Raw genomic sequence first — 18,140 nt, 5'->3', positions numbered from 1 at the left:
GCTTTAATTCACATTCTCTTTAATATTGAATTTGCCATCTTTCCACAGACAAATTACTATTCAAGAGATTTTTTCCCATAGCTATTTTTTCCCTTGGAAAAAACATTTATGATTAATTCATATACACAAATCTAAGTCTGAACTGCTGCTTAAATTGGTGAATAATTCTAAATGATCAGGATAGGAAGGTAGAACATACTAGAGAGTGAGGCCAAAATCTCAAACCAAAGGGCTCTTTGTATCCTAAAAAGATAAATGGCCACATATTTTCTAATGTTCACTTACCTAGGGACTATCACCACTTGTTTAGTACTATATGGAATGATTTGACATTATATATCAGGAGAGACAGAAAAGGTCAACAGTCAAAGAGAACAAATTATCGATGGGACCGAGAACAAACAATTACTCAGATGAAGAAGGTTAAAGTAGCAAAAGCAATTAAAATTGAAAGCTGGTGAGTAAAGTGGAAAAACAATCAGGGTGAAACTGGGATATACTGATGAAAAATTATCAATAACAACCACAAACTTACATTGTGAAGCTAATAAGTACCTCACAATACGCTAGGAGTTTTATATATTCTTTTTGCCTTAGTCAGAGCTTTTTCCTTTGGGTTTAGAAGTTAGCATTACTGTTGTAAGAGGATTTTCCAAACAGTTTTGAATCCTAGGAAGTCTTTGAATATTGAGCCTCGATGCTAGAAGATACTACTGGGTGTAGAGGAACCAGGAAACAAAAAGGTAATAACAATTTATTGCAGTGAATACAATTGTAGAAGCTCAAGCTATCTAAATGACAGAAAAATGTCCAACCAAAAATTTGATTTTTTGATGTATAACAAATCACATCACAGGACACTAAAATTCATAGAGTGATACAAATTTGAACACTGATAACTTCGTTAACTCTAAAATCATTGGAAATTACTGACCTAAATGAAAACAATTATAGCTACCAGTGCTGAGAAAAAAGGCAAAACTGGAAAAACTGAACAGATAAGCAAGTAATGGCTGGCATTAATGGACATGAACAAAATAACTGGTCATATGCTAGTAGTCATGGAGACAGCTTTCAGTCACTAATGACATAGGCTCCAATTACCCTGACCTCTTATTATCAGACTTCATTACAGTGAGTCAAAGCACTTGTCATAACACTAAATCAGCCATAAAACAATGCTTTTAGAATTGAAAAGTTCAATGCAAACTCTCACTTACCTTCCCTGTTAGAACTGAGGGAAATTCAGTATCAAACTTGTTGCTCAAGCCAAACCTTAAAAACAAAGACAGAACAAAATATATTCTACCCAGCATATTTAACTCTTTGCCTTAAAAAAAGTTACAAAGCCATGCATTTTTCTTTTGATGTTGGGACCTAAAAGCACGTCCTAAAAATAATTTGATATTTATAGAAAATACACCTTTGACTATTAATCCAAATTAATAGTAAAAGAAACTTAAGGAGCCAATGTTAAAGTAGGATTCTAACTAGAACCATGATATGAGATTAAAAAATAATAGAGAAACACTGACATACAGCTGGAAATATCACAACTTTTGATTGAAACATCTCTGTTAAAACCCATTTTAATTGATAACTGTTGGAACTGGCTGATGGGTTATATATGGGAGTGGATTATATTATTCTTTCTACTTCTGTGGATATATGAAAATTCCTAATAAAAACTAATGTAACCTTTGGAACTATAGAGCTTGACAACTTATGATCAGTTACTATTCAGATACTCAAAGGTTGATCCTTATGAATGGCTTTTATGTATATGTTCAACCAATTTTGAGAAAACAGATCCCAGCCTCAAAAGCTCTGACTTTTTTCAAGTACACTCACTGAAATCTGTACTAAGTCAAAATGATTTTTTATAAGCCTTCCTTCACCTACTTGGTGATTGATTTCGGTAGGAATAACAAAGGTCACTTCCTGCATGTTAGATGATATATCAGAGTGACTACAATTTTATGTTAGTGTAAGCAAAAAACACTAACATTTAATAAGAACTCCTTTTGAGGTAGACAATAATAGTAACAGTTACCAGTAACTATCTACTTACCATGGGTTAGACACTGTGTTAGGTAAATACATTACCTCTAAAATTCACAAGCCTTCAAGAGAGGTATTGTTATCTCTGTTTTACAGAGAAGGAAGCTGACACTCAGAAAAAATTTTTTCAAAAAGTAATCAAATGACTTGCCCAAAGTCACATAGTAAGAGGAGGCAACCAAAATTCAAATGCTAATCCCTAAATTCTTTCTGTCCTATATTAAGCTCCTTGAGAACAGAAACTATGGCTTATTTCCTTTGCTATCTTCCACTATGCTTAGTAGCACAATGGAATCTAGTAGGTGCTTAATAAAAGTTTGTTGAATAATAAGCTACTGTATGTCCTGTTTGATTCTACTGATTTATTGCACTTTGGTCTTAGGGTCACTTTAAAGACATCTTAAGAATCCAACGTCCTATTAAAACTCTCTGTGAGAATCACAGTCTCCTTGTATCATTTATGCTAACAGCTCCTCTTCAAGGACACAAGCCAATCCTTGTGCTCTTTTTGTGCAAGACTACATTTAGCAGCTAGCAGCAAGGTACATATCTGTACATAAATATATTTTACCTTGCATGTTTAAAATGTATTTTAAAACAACAAATTCTATATTTTAAGAGTTGAGCAAATTAATTAGCAATTATAAAAAGAACTTAACTTCATTAAAAAACTTCATTCTCTAGGTGTCAGTACAACACATAATGAGAGCATAACATTTTTATAATAACATTCTCATAACATTCCCCTTAAAACTATTCATAGAGTATAACCTAACTTAAAAATAAAATGGTACTCTTGTACATGAATTTTTATGGCAACTTTCATGTGCTGTTTGAGAAACTGATACTCTAGTGTTAAATATATATTTGTAATTATGTACTAGCTAAGCAATCAGTAACATGACAAATATTTAATAGAGCAAGAAACATATTTAATTCAAATCATATTTAGGTAAATAGTGACCTTATCACTAGTCAAGAAGATGTAATTGAATTCATTATTCCACAGTTAATTCTTATTGCGTAACAAAGAAATATATACAGGTTTCATTTATAGAAAGTAGACATGATACATTTGAAAGCAGAGCTCTATTTCCATTCGTACAGCTTGTCTTTTATTTTTTAAAATTAGGGCTTCCCTGGTGGCACAGTGGTTGGGAGTCCGCCTGCTGATGCAGGGGACACGGGTTCGTGCCCTGGTCCGGGAAGATCCCACATGCCGCAAAGCGGCTGGGCCCGTGAGCCATGGTCGCTGAGCCTGCGCGTCTAGAGCCTGTGCTCCGCAACGGGAGAAGCCACAACAGTGAGAAGCCCGTGTACCGCAAAAAAAAAAAAAAAAAAAATCCAATTTATTTATTTATTTATTTTTGGCTGTGCAGTGCAGCATGTGGGGTTTTAGTTCCCTGACCAGGGATCAAACCTGTGTCCCCTTCAGTGGAAGCACTGAGTCCTAACCACTGGACCACCAAGGAATTCCCCTTTTGCCTTTTAGATACAATGTTAATAATATGTTCCTACCTCCATTAGAGACTGCTGCCATTATAGCTTTTCCCAGTTGCCATTCTTTTACTACATATCAAATACATAGAGGATATAGACAGATGTATTCCTCAAAATGCATGGAATATATCTATTATTTAAAAAAAATTTAGCTTTGCTATTCTCTTTGCATTTATCACCAGACAAATGAACTTTCGTTGCCACTGTTTCCATTTCCTTAATATTATCCCTTCCTTTCTTAACCTTTTGAATGAACATGCTGGCTTTTTTTTTTTTTTTGGCTGTGCCGTGTGGCATGTGGGATCTTAGTTCCCCCACCAGGGATCGAACCCGTGCCCCTGTGTTGGGAGCATGGACTCTTAACCACTGGACCACCAGGGAAGTCCCTAACCTTCTGAAATTTCTCTTTTGATGCTGTTACTATACTGAAAATAATCCCTTATTTGGTAAATTTATTTAGAAAGACAAGTTCATCTTATTTAGTGCCAAATTCAATGTCCTCTTCTCAGAACTTTCCCCCCGACTTTGCAGCCTGTGATGCTGTTCACCACTCCTTCCTAACATTCTCCGATTCATTCACTCTCTCCTAACACTCTTGTCTTTTCCCAAAGTTTAGCTGTTAGTCATCTGCTCCTCTTTCTAAAGGAATTACAACAGTTCATCTATTTTTAATAGCCTTGACAATCACTTCTATGCCAAATCTATATCTCTAGTTCTATATTTCCCAACATGCTCTAGTCCCTCATCTCTAATTGCATACTAAAAATTTCCATTTGGAAATAATGCCATTTGTAGCAACATGGATGGCCCTAGAGATTATTATACAAAGTGAAGTAAGTCAGAAAGAGAAAGAGAAATGCCATATGATATCACTTATATGTGGAATCTAAAATATGACACAAATGAATTTATCTATGAAACAGAAACAGACTCACAGACATAGAGAACAGACTTGTGGCTGCCAAGGGGGAGGGTGGGTGAGGGAGGGATGGAGTGGGAGTTCGGGGTTAGCAGATGTAAACTAGCATATATAGAATGGATTAACAACAAGGTCCTACTGTATAGCACAGGGAATTATATTCAATATCCTGTGATAAACCATAATGGAAAAGAATATGGAAAAGAATGTATACATATATATAAATGAATCACTTTGCTGTACAGCAGAAATTAACACAACATTGTAAATAACTATACTTCAATAAAATAAATTTAAAAAAACAACAAAAATAACAATTTCCATTTGGATATCTTGCTACAAAATAATACACCTCAAGTGAACATGTCTAAAATTAAAAGTTACCTTTTATTGGAAACTGGCTCCCCCCTTTCAAATTCCTCATCTCTATCAATGGCACATTGACTCTCTTTAACCTAGACCCTGGTATTTTTTGGACCTTCCCTCTCCTATTTTTTGCACCTTGCTTATATCCAGGTGGTCCCAAGTCCTATTATTTGTTCCTCTGAAATGATTCTCATATCATTTCCTTCCTTTCCATTGCCACTGCTGTGTTGGCTCGTCTTTGCTCATGTGGTTTCTCTTGCTTCCACTCCCTAGTTTCAATCCAATGCAGTCCTCAAAACTCAAGTCAACCCCTGCTGCAAGCCTTCATGGATTTCCCTTTCTCTGAACACTCATAGCCAACTTTAATCTGTACTACACAATTCAAAATTTAATAAAATATTTTCTTTTATTCTTCGCTGCTCCACACCAATTCCTTAAAGGAGATCTTCCTGCTAGCTTTGTAAACCAAGACCTGTACTTTCTTTTTTCTGTATTCTTCATAGTGCTTAGCCCAGTGCTCAGGTTCTCAAAAAACGCTTGCTAAATTCACATTACAAATTTTCTTCTCTAATATAAAAATGGATTGTATTTTCTAAAATATAAAAAGTATATTAGAAATGGTAAGGAGGGAATACCCTGGCAGTCTAGTGGTTAGCACTCTGTGCTCTCACTGCCAAGGGCCCAAGTTCAATCCCTGGTCGGGGAATGAAGAGCCCACAAACTATGCAGGGTGGACAAAAATCAAAAAAAAAAAGAAATGCTAAGGAAAGTGTCATTTTACTTCTTAAAACACTCCATTATGGCCTACATTTATCTACTTCAAAAGGTATAAAGATAGGCAAACTAGGCCCAATATATTCTCATAATTTGGGCTAAAAGGTAGTAGCAATTCTGTTCTTGCCTACCAGGGATTTCTTTCTTTAACTTCTCCATTAGATATTCAGCACCTAAAATGAGTACTTAAATAATCTTAGGCACAACATTTTACTTAGTAGCTACTAGGAAAATGTTGAAATGGCTCCTGCTAAATGAACACCTCAGCTTTGTTTCATAAGTAAACTATTAAGTTAAGAACTGTGAGTCCACAGAGGTTAGACAAGCTCATCTACCCATTACTGATCAGTGACAGACATGAGTCAACATGTGGGGTTCTTCAGCATTAGACAAAGGCACTTAGGAACTGCTCACACTGTCATTTTATCGGATTCATTAAATATAGAGCCTATTATGTGTTTGAAGCTGACCCAGCTGGTGGTTCTTAATGATTGTATTTTATTTGTTAAGTGTCTCCAATGCCCCAAATTTTAATTTCTTGGACAATTCTTTGGAGTAAAGGAAACTGAGGTAAAGAAGGATGGGTCCTCTAGTTGCTCTTCCCTCTTTTCTCCCTCCCTATACCCCTTACTGTTTTTAATTCTTTTGAAAATGACTATACATCAGCCTTTGAAAACCTTGCTCAAACTTAAGTTTATGTGTTCAGGTTGTTTAAGAAAACACATCAAAGTGTAGTAAAATTCTGCCAACAAAAACCATTTCACTAGAAAACTATAGTAACACTGATTCTGAAGAACGTGCACTGATCTCTATTTACTATAACAAGAAAAAGGAAAGTCTATGCCCTTCAATTAAAAGAGATTTTTAAAAATTAGTTAATTTTTTTTGTTTTGTTTTGTTTTTTTTTTTTGTTTGTTTGTTTTCTGTATGCGGGCCTCTCACTGTTGTGGCCTCTCCCATTGCAGAGCACAGGCTCTGGACGCACAGGCTCAGCGGCCATGGCTCACGGGACCAGCCGCCCCGCGGCATGTGGGATCTTCCCGGACCGGGGCACGAACCCGTGTCCCCTGCATCGGCAGGCGGACTCCCAACCACTGCGCCACCAGGGAAGCCCAAAAATTAGTTAATTTTTTATCTTCCATATGGAAATAATCATGTCTTGCTGCCCTGTAAAATGACAAGTTACCATAGCTTCAGTATTCTCAAAGCCTAAAATCTTATAAAATACTTACTTTATACAAACACAAATTAACAATGCTTCACTGTAATTCCTCAAAGACAGCTGTTTACAGAAAAGGCATTCCATTCACTGATTAGAGAAGTATCAATATTTGTAGTGCTCTCTAACTTTCTGCAGAAATGCACTGTTTGGCAAATTTGGCCATCTTTTTTCAATTCTGTATATAATCACTTCAGCTCTTTTAGATTAATTTTAATGAGAATTTTATATATTTCTGAGAATTGGTAACCTCTTATCTCTACTAACTTCTATACAGCTGTATTATCAAGGGTAAATATCTATTTATTTTAAGTAATATAAAGAGTGTGGTAATACCTATAAATAAGAAAAAAAATCTCATGAGATGTAAGATCCAAATATTCATCCTAAAAATATCAAGATGAAAAATGATAGACACTAAGCTACATCACTCAAATGTATAGTATTTCTGAAACAATACTTACAAGAGACATTTCATTATTTCTGTTTCTAAAACCTCAAATCTGTGGGAGTCAATTTAGCCATTTATATATATATTAAAGGCATTCTTGTATCTTTTAATAAAATATTTTAGGTGTGTTATACAATATTTAAATGGTAGTGCCCATCATACTGGCATACTGACACACAGAAGATGGCAGTTACTGTTCTTTGTGCTGGGTATATATACAGCAATGAGTAACACATCAAATATATCTGCCCTAATGACACTTTAAAAATTTTTTAATTTGAAAGAAGATACCCAAATATCCATTTATGATCATCATCATCTCAGATTTGGAATTACAATTATTCTGTTTAGGTCATTCAACTTCTCAAAAAATTATAATTGATTGATAAGACATTAAATGATATCTTGATAAGTAACGAGAAAACCAATGTGTAAAGATAATATAAGTACACAGGGGTATTCTGACACATAAAGTCTTGCTCAACAAACCTTTCAGAGGTAAGGACATGCCATAACCCCCACCCCAAATCTGGTAGTATTGTATCTATGCTCAGAAACACAAATACTCTCCAAAGGATGATTCAACTAACTAGCATTTGTTGAGGGCCTATAATACAGCACACACTATGGTGGGCATATTTTTACTAAAGTGAACCAGTATTTATTCAACTCACTTTTACTGAGTGTCTACTTCAGGGCAGGCACTGTGTTAGGCACTGAGAATTCAGAGGGAACCAGTGATTGTCCTACCATTTCTGCTTCCAATTTATTCAGGGCAGAGAAGACTTGCAGGAGGTGGTGACTTATGAGGTAAAGGTGGTAGGTACTGGGATTCTAGATGAAGGCCCCAGCTTGAGCAGAGGCAAAGAGATAAACAGCATGCTGTGAATAAGAAAATACAAGCAGTAAAGGGAAATGTCAAAAGATTAGGCTGATAGATAGGCAGGGTCCAGTTCTATATTCCATGTTATAGGGCTTAGACTCTATCCTGTGGATGAAGGGGAAACCACAGAAGTCTTAAACAGGAAAGTGGTGTCTCCATTGAGCAGCAGGCCGAGGGATAGATTTGGAGGTGACAAGGATGAAGACAATATGACTAGTAGGGTGGTGAAAGGGGCATGAATCAGGGAAGTGGTGGTAGGGAGGAAAAGAAGAAATTTTTAGGTCATACATTACTAATACCCACTGATTGCTTAGCTGTGAGAAGACTGAGTGGGAAAGAGGAACCACTGATAAATAATGGGATAGGAGGAGGTCCATTTAACTGAGTTGGAGAACTCAGAAATAGGAGGAATTTTTTGAGGGGTTGGGATGGGGGTGTGAGGGGATGTGAGAGGGGGAGGATGAGTTTTGTTTTGAGTACGTTGAATTTAAGATGTCAGTGAGCCATTACGTGAGGAAGTCCAGATAAGAGTCAGAGCAGAGTCTGGTATAGAGATACTGATACATATTTGGGAGACATCAGAGAATTGAAACCATGAGAGTCAAGATGAGACCATCTTGATAGAGCAGGGAATGAGAATAGTGGGCTGAGAACAAAACCCTGGAGATCACTAGTATTTAAGGAGCAAGAAAGGAAAAGAAACCCATGAACGAGGCAGTTAAGGAATAACCAGAAAAATATAAGGAGAACCAGGAAGAGTGAAATGGCCAAGGAATTCCTAGATTTGTTTAGCTGGCAAAATGGTTTTTTTAAAATCAGAATTTGAATACCTTTAGGCAAAACATATACCTTCCAGTTCAACTAAGGCCCCATCATTACTCATGCTGCACTATTTTCTGTGACCTGTCTCACCTCTGAAGGCCAGTGTGTTTATGACCCCTGGAGTAAAAGCCTCTGAGAAAGAGGGAGTCATTATATGCAGCAGAGAGGACCAGAAAGATAGGAAATTGAAGATGCCCACTAATTTAGCAACAGGAGGGTCATGGTGATCTTAATGATACCAGTTTGTCTGTGGTCATGGTGGCAGAATCCAGATTACAGAAGGGTGAAGAGGAAATAGATATGGTGAACGTAGCTACTCTTAAGAAATTTGGAGAAAGAAGGAAGAGAGATTAGACAATAGCTAATGGGGAATGTAGGTCTAGGAAGGCTTTTATTTTTAAAGAATTAGAGAGACTGAATATGTTTACAGGCTGAGCCAACAGAGAGGCTGAGTGAGGTAATATAGAGAGAGGTGCTGCCTGGGAGGAGGCTGGAAGAGAAGGGTATGGAAAGCACAAATGGAGGGGTGAGTTTTGAACAAGCAGAGGGACTCCATGATCTCTGAGGGTGGAGGAAGAGAGCACAGGAATTCAAACCTAATTAAGATACAGTACAGGTGTTTCAGCAGGAAAGTGACATGATTAAACCGTGTTTTACGAAAATTAGTTTGGCACAAGCATGCAGATGGATTGGGGTGGGGAGAGGTGGCAGACTGTGGCCGCAATTCAAGCAGGAGATGATGGCAACCCAAACTAGAGAGGTGCCAGTAGAAATGGAGAAAATGAATGATCTAATAGACCTTTTAAAGGAAGAATTATGTCATGATGACATAATTCTGGGACAGACTGGCAAAGGGCAATTCAAGGAGAAGGAAGAGTTAAAAATGACTCAAGGACTTGAAATATTACCCTGGAAGATTGGAATGGCAGTATCAGGGTCAGAAATGGGGAAACTGGAATGCACAATCTGGGGAGGGAAAATAAATTGGGTTTAAGATATACTGAGTTTGAGGTGATGGTTCTCAAATTTTAAACTTTGTAAAGAAACAACATCCTCTAAAGAACAGATGACTGCACGAAGAATGAAAAAAATAAGAATGGGAGAGAATAAGAAATATTTCATTCAGATAGGGCAACTAACACTCCCATGCCAGGAAAAAATTAAAGAGGCTGATATTTTAGACGTCTCAGAATTAGATTAACTATTTCCTAAGGATCTTACTTTACCTGTTGTAAGGAAGGTTTTCCTATCATAGAAAGACCAGTTTCTCATTTAACATCAAACATGCTTTCTAGGTCAGAGAATGTGTACAATACAACTAAGTAATTTTCCAAACTATGTACACTGGTTAGCAATTCAAGTACTGGTTTGCTGCTTTTCAGGTTTTGGCTTCAATTAATACCAGCAGTTACTATGAGCACCATTATTTCACACTCCTTATTCCAGAATTTTTAAGCTGAGAAGGTCATTACACCTATCATAAGGGCCTGGGCATGGCAAGTGTCAGTGCTTTGCTTTTAATTGAAAATAGGTTGTTAAGTACTTCACCATGGTTGTGTGAGGAGTAGAATGGAACCACAAATAAGTTTCAGGGAACTTAAACTCTGTTTTCTTGCCTGTTCCTTGTTTTCTGAATTTTAGGAAAAAAATGAAGGGGAGGAATGCTGGAATATAAAATTATAGACTGGAATAAAAAGCCTTTTTCTGTTTGATCATATGAAATAATCTGCATGAAAGTAACCTTTGGTACCAGAATCATAATTAATTTGAGTAATAAATTGTTTCCCTAGTGATGAAAGGAATGGAAATAAAACAGCGCAGTAAGCTGGCATCTGAACATTGTAGGCTATCTGCAAAATTCTTGGACCAAGAAAAATTGTGTTAAAATTGCCTAACCAAAAGGCAGGTCTAAAAATCTCCCCACACTCTTCCACAATTTTGAAATCTTCCTTAATACTTTTCATGCAAAGATCACAAAAGTATATTACAATTAAAATACTCAGCATGTTAAAATTAAAAGCTAACATGACGGGGGGAGGTGGTGCATAATATATGATTTCAGATACTATGAACTCAACTGAAAGCCAGAGGGGTAGGTGAGCCATTATCAAAATTACAGGCAGCATGACTTGATAGGAAAAAATAGTCCTATTTTGAAAACTCAGTAAATGATAGCATAATTAAGAGGATGAACATGACACTATTCAAACTTCCAAGTATTTACTGTCCAAGCACATAAAAACGAGAAAGCACTCTTCAAAGACCAGAGAACCATTAAATTTTTCTTGTGCTTTGACAACTACTACTCTATGAGGTCCCTCCCCCTTTTTATTTTCTCAAATATGATCCAAGATGTCAATTTTAAAAAAAACTCTGTATGAGTTTTCAAAAAATCATTCTCAGCTCCTAGGGGACTAATTTCCATATATATTTAATGTTTGCATATTTAATATTTGGGAATACAAAATCTCCTGCAGGTATGTTAAATTATTTCAGAGCTGAAAGGCTTTAAAAACCATCTACTCCAAACCCCTCATTTTACCAATGGAGAAATCAAGGCCCAGAAATGGGAAGTAACCTGACCAAGGTCACAGGGCCAGTAAGAAGCAGGGCTGGGACTAACATACAAGAGCCCTCACTCTCAATCCATTGCTCTTTCTACGTTTCATAGCTACTTCTCGCCCTGAACCTCTAATTGTGTGATATTTAAGAAACGTCAGAATGAGGAGTGATCAAGACACAGAAAGGATTATTGAATTCATTTACAAAGGGATTAGATAGGAAGAATGGATGGATGAATACATGGATGGGTGGATATTCTATAATGTTATTCACAAAATATATTATGTTTCTGTTTTGAAGAGTCCAAGCCTAGGTCTCGTCACTTGTTACAGCTGTCACCGTGTTCCACCAGACATCAATCTTGGCGGCAAAGAGTCCGCTGGTACATCCTGCAGTTTAAAGACTGTTCATCGCCAGCATACACAGAAGCAAGGAGACTCACCCCTACTCCAATCCCTCTGGCTCCCAACCCCCTAACTTCCCTGTCCTATATATACTCACTTTTTACCCGGTGTTGGTGCATCACATTTGCTTTCTCCTCACTTCCTTTACACTTGTCTCCCTCAGTTTCCCCATTTAGACCAGGTGTCCTTTCCTAACTATATGCCTCAGTCAGCCCTCCCCCACTCCACAGGCCCCTCGACTGCCTTATTCCTCTGTCGCCAAATCTCAGCCTTTTCAAACCCCACGGCTCCCTCTCGCTTACACAGTGATGTGGCCGGCGCCCCGCACCAATACTGGGTCGGGGGCATATCTCCGCAGATGCTCTTCGCTCACTACCCGAGGCGGGGGCGGCGTATCCTCCACCTGCTCCTCTTCTTCTTCCTCCTCCTCCTCTTCTTCCTCCTCCTCCTCATCTTCCTCGTCATCGTCAGGCCCCGATACCGACGACGACGACGACGGCGACGACGACGACGTTGCCGCTTCTTCTTCCTCCTCCTCCAGTTCCGAGATCGTGTCGAACTCCGCCATGTTGGGCAGCAGGATGCTCATCACGTGACCTCTCGATCACTGCCACCCTCACGCAGAAGAGTTTGAACCTGCTGAGGTGCTGGAAGAGGAGGGGGAACGAAATGCAGAGAAAGATGAGGGGTGTAGGGACAGGATTTAAGGAGATGCGCCTGCGTGGTGGGGTAGACCGGGGGGCGGGGGGGGGCGGAGGGTGTTGGAGGCGGGGGCATGAGGGAGAGAGGAGCAAAATCAGTGTACGCTTGCGCGGCTCCAAGGGAAGGGGGGCGTTAGAGGTGAACTACTGGGAATTGTCGAGGTACGGTATGCGGGTGCTGCTCTTAATACTGCTGTTTGGGCTTCTGCTGCTTGTTTCCCGCGGACGTATCTTCTGGTTTTATTTCCTATTAATTAATAATGGGTATTATTACCCCCTTCCCTCCAGTGCAGGGAAGGGATAGTCTATAAAAGTGAGGTTAGAACTTTGCCCCATATATCTTAAGGTATACACCAATCCCTTACGTTTGTTCTGCATTACAGTTTAAAAGACTTTTACAGCAGAACTTTGCCACACCCTGGGAGGCATTTTTATTAACATTTTACTGAAGAGGAAACTTTCTACTACTTCTACTATGCGATACTTACGGAGGACTTACTAAGTGTCAGGGACTGTGCTAAGTGCTCTATGTGCGTATCTCATTTAATACTTCACAACCCTATGAGATATGTACCATGATGATCTCATTTTACCGGTGGGAAACCTAGATGCAGAAAGGGTAAATAACTTGCCCAAGGTCATGAAGTTACTAAATGGCAGACCTGGTTTTAAACTTGGGGGGTCTTTTCTAATTCCAGAAGCCCAGCACTCTTAACCAAAGGGCTATACTGCCTGAAGTTGTTTGGAAGGGCTTCGTAGAGTGGTGCCTTTTGGGCATCTTGAAAGGTGTTTGAATTTTGGAGTTTTCGGGAGCGGGGGAGGACTCCAACCCTAGGAAACATTAATTAACATCATCCATTTTCCAGACACTGGGCTAGACTCTTTCACATACAATATCTCAGTTAACCCTTAAACAATCCTGTGAGGTAAGCATCATCATTATCTATTTTATAGATAGCAAAGCAGTCTCGGGAAGTTTAAGTAATTTATTAAGGTCTCTGGTGACCTTTTGTCCAAGATTTTCCATTTCAAATATTCTATCTTCCCCACACCCACTAAAATGTTACAGAGATCACATATTTTGAGTTTCCAATCCATGTCTCAAACTATTTCGTACTTGGCAGCAGCACAAAAATCAATGCCATAATTCAGGGATCATTAAGACAATAAATTCACACAGCTGCTAAGTAATAAAACAAATACTGTAATCCAGGTATTCTAATGTTAGCTTCACTGCTCTTTCTGCTACACTAGCTGCATCCCAGTTAGTTGATGAGACAGGAAACAGATATAGCCACACTTGAATTTAGGGTGAGCATTTTATTAACAGTATAGCAGTAAAAACAAAGCATCTAGGATGTATGAGGGAGGAAGAAATTAGTTCTGTGAAAGGCACTGATCAAACCATCATCATTATCAAGGAGGTTGCATTATTAAAATGGAAAAAAATTTGTTGTACTCAAAAGTTTGATTATTTAGGAACTTTAAAAGTAAGTTGCAGCACTATCAGTGAGCAACAAAATCTAGTATTTTATAGCAGAGAGAACTTTATCTACTAGCCAGAAATTATAATTAAAGATAGAACCTTAAAGTATTTTATAATAGCCTTCTGGTATGTCTTTTCTTGGGCATTAATAAATAATGTCATGTCATTTATCAGAGCAAAATACCTTAGACTTAAGATCAAATCAATATTCTGCATCAGTTCTTCTCTTTCAAAAAGCAAAAAAGCCATAGGCAATACTAAAAATGTTTCAAATATCTTATATTATCTGTAAAGTTCCACTAAGTCAATCTCTAGAGGGAAGTATTGTGCTATTACTGCTTAAGTGGTAGTTCACCACTCAGGATTAGCCTAGGTAGGGATATTTGAAGGGAGAGTATAAGGAGTGGACTTGTGATAAGTGTAAATGAGATATTGGAACTATGGTAAAAGTGAAGAAATGATGGTTGTAGGAGATGGGAGGGAAGGAGAGGGAGGGTGAAATTCCATAATCAAAATGGAAAGAGGCCCCTGACACTTAGATGTCAAAAGGATGAAAGAGTTAAGAGAAGTGCTATGCTTGGAGAAACTCACGAGTATAGTCAAATCTGCTTATCTGTTCTCCTGCATATACAGTGGGCTAAAAAGGTATATATGATTCCAAAGGTAATTTGTTTTGCTAAACTATAGGAGAATTTGGAATTGGAAAAGCTGAGAAAAACATAATTTGTCAGCAACGCAAGAGACAACATGATTTTTAAATGATACTTTAGCAACCATCAAGGATAGTAAAGCTAGGAGTGAATGAAACAGAAAGCACACCATGTAACTTTCTGTCTGATGTGCTAAGCAGGGAATGGAGGTAATTCTCCCATGAGGCAAAAGGTCACAGATTTAACCATTTGAGGCGGGAAATTTCAACTTAAAACAGCCGAAAAGAATTGCAACTTTTTTATTGGAGTATAATAGCTTTACAATGGTGTGTTAGTTTCTGCTTCATAACAAAGTGACTCAGTTATACATATACATATGTTCCCATATCTCTTCCTTCTTGCGTCTCCCTCCGTCCAACCCTCCCTATGCCACCCCTCTAGGTGGTCACAAAGCACCGAGCGGATCTCCCTGTGCTATGCGGCTGCTTCCCACTAGCTATCTATTTTACGTTTGTTGGTGTATATATGTCCATGCCACTCTCTCACTTTGTCGCAGCTTACCCTTCCCCCTCCCCATATCCTCAAGTCCATTCTCTAGTAGATCTGTGTCTTTATTCCTGTCTTACCCCTAGGTTTTTCATGATATTTTTTTTCTTAAATTCCATATACATGTGTTAGCGTATGGTATTTGTCTTTCTCTTCCTGACTTACTTCACTCTGTATGACAGACTCTAGGTCCATCCACCTCACTACAAATAACTCAATTTCGTTTCTTTTTTGGCTGAGTAATATTCCATTGTATATATGTGCCATATCTTCTTTATCCATTCATCTGATGATGGACACTTAGGTTGGTTCCATCTCCTGGCTATTGTAAATAGAGCTGCAATGAACATTTTGGTAAATGACTCTTTTTGAATTATGGTTTTCTCAGGGTATATGCCCAGTAGTGGGATTGCTGGGTCATATGGTAGTTCTATTGTAGTCTTTTAAGGAACCTCCATACTGTCCTCCATAGTGGCTGTACCAATTCACATTCCCACCAGCAGTGCAAGAGGGTTCCCTTTTCTCCACACCCTTTCCAGCATTTATTGTTTCTAGATTTTTTGATGATGGCCATTCTGAATGGTGTGAGATGATAAATCATTGTAGCTTTGATTTGCATTTCTCTAATGATTAATGATGTTGAGCATTCTTTCATGTATTTGTTGGCAGTCTGTATATCTTCTTTGGAGAAATGTCTATTTAGGTCTTCTGCCCATTTTTGGATTGGGTTGTTTGTTTATTTGTTATTGAGCTGCATGAGCTGCTTGTAAATTTTGGAAATTAATCCTTTGTCAGTTGCTTCATTTGCAAATATTTTCTCCCATTCTGAGGGTTGTCTTTTGGTCTTGTTTATGGTTTCCTTTGCTGTGCAAAAGCTTTGAAGTTTCATTAGGACCCATTTGTTTGTTTTTATTTCCATTTCTGGAGGTGGGTCAAAAAGGATCTTGCTGTGATTTATGTCATAGTGTTCTGCGTATGTTTTCCTATAAGAGTTTGATAGTTTCTGGCCTTATATTTAGGTGTTTAATCCATTTTGAGCTTATTTTTTGTGTATGGTGTTAGGGAGTGTTCTAATCTCATACTTTTACATGTACCTGTCCAGCTTTCCCAGCACCACATATTAAAGAGGCTGTCCTGTCTCCACTCTACATTCCTGCCTCCTTTATCAAAGATAAGGTGACCTCATGTGGGTGGGTTTATCTCTGGGCTTTCTATCCTGTTCCATTGATCTATCTTTCTGTTTTTGTGCCAGTACCATACTGTCTTGATTACTGTAGCTTTGTAGTATAGTCTGAAGTCAGGAAGCCTGATTCCTCCAGCTCCATTTTTCATTCTCAAGATTCCTTTGGCTATTTGGGGTCTTTTGTGTTTCCATACAAATTGTGAGATTTTTTGTTTTAGTTCTATGAAAAATGCTAGTGGTAGTTTGATAGGGATTGTGTTGAATCTGTAGATTGCTTTGGGTAGTAGAGTCATTTTCACAATGTTGATTCTTCCAATCCAAGAACATGGTATATTTCTGCATCTATTTGTATCATCTTTAATTTCTTTCATCAGTGTCTTATAAGTTTCTGCATACAGGTCTTTTGTCTCCTTAGGTAGGTTTATTCCTAGATATTTTATTCTTTTTGTTGCAATGGTAAATGGGAGTGTTTGCTTAATTTCACTTTCAGATTTTTCATCATTAGTGTATAGGAATGCCAGAGATTTCTGTGAATTAATTTTTGTATCCTGCTACTTTAGCAAATACATTGATTAGCTCTAGTAGTTTTCTGGTAGCATCTTTAGTATTCTCTATGTAGAGTATCATGTCATCTGCAAACAGTGACAGCTTTACTTCTTCTTTTCTGATTTGGATTCCTTTATTTCCTTTTCTTCTCTGTTTGCTGTGGCTAAAACTTCTAAAACTATGTTGAATAAGAGTGGTGAGAGTGGGCAACCTTTTCTTGTTCCTGATCTTAGTGGAAATGCTTTCAGTTTTTCACCACTGAGGGTGATGTTGGCTGTGGGTTTGTCATATATGGCCTTTATTATGTTGAGGAAAGTTGCCTCTATGCCTACTTTCTGCAGGGTTTCTAACACAAATGTGTGTTGAATTTTGTCGAAGGCTTTCTCTGCATCTATTGAGATGATCATATGGTTTTTCTCCTTCAATTTGTTAATGTGGTGTATCACGTTGATTGATTTGCGTATATTGAAGAATCCTTGCATTCCTGGAATAGACCCCACTTGATCATGGTATATGATCCTTTTATTGTGCTGTTGGATTCTGTTTGCTAGTATTTTGTTGAGGATTTTTGCATCTACGTTCATCAGTGATATTGGCCTGTAGTTTTCTTTCTTTGTGACATCCTTGTCTGGTTTTGGTATCAGGGTGATGGTGGCCTCTTAGAATGAGTTTGGGAGTGTTCCTCCCTCTGCTATATTTCGGAAGAGTTTGAGAAGGATAGGTGTTAGCTCTTCTCTAAATGTTTGATAGAATTCGCCTGTGAAGCCATCTGGTCCTGGGCTTTTGTTTGTTGGAGGATTTTTAATCACAGTTTCAATTTCAGTGCTTGTGATTGGTCTGTTCATATTTTCTATTTCTTCCTGATTCAGTCTTGGCAGGTTGTGCATTTCTAAGAATTTCTCCATTTCTTCCAGGTTGTCCATTTTATTGGCATAGTGTTGCTTGTAGTAATCTCTCATGATCTTTTTTATTTCTGCAGTGTCAGTTGTTACTTCTCCTTTTTCATTTCTAATTACACTGATTTGAGTCTTATCCCTTCTTTTCTTGATGAGTCTGGCTAATGGTTT

General features: G+C 37.9%; 1 protein-coding gene across 3 annotated transcripts in view; it reads right to left on the bottom strand.

Moving 5' to 3' along the window:
- The window catches only part of CHIC1 (cysteine rich hydrophobic domain 1), a 43,196-nt gene extending 30,500 nt beyond the window's left edge, over positions 1-12,696 (bottom strand). Inside the window, exons 1-3 of one of the 3 annotated variants that reach the window (XM_065901119.1) lie at positions 12,474-12,550; positions 12,264-12,329; positions 1,221-1,275 (exon numbers count right to left, since the gene is read on the bottom strand). In XM_065901119.1, coding sequence (XP_065757191.1) covers positions 1,221-1,275; positions 12,264-12,329; positions 12,474-12,550 — 198 coding nt within the window. Of the gene's footprint in view, positions 1-1,220; positions 1,276-12,263 lie in introns of all 3 variants that reach the window. The other 2 variants (XM_065901116.1, XM_065901117.1) reach the window with 2 other exon arrangements.
- Positions 12,697-18,140: the final 5,444 nt, after the last annotated feature.

This window comes from Phocoena phocoena, chromosome X (genome assembly GCF_963924675.1).
Source record: "Phocoena phocoena chromosome X, mPhoPho1.1, whole genome shotgun sequence".
Lineage (NCBI taxonomy): Eukaryota > Metazoa > Chordata > Mammalia > Artiodactyla > Phocoenidae > Phocoena > Phocoena phocoena.
This window is presented reverse-complemented; position numbering and strand designations above follow the sequence as displayed.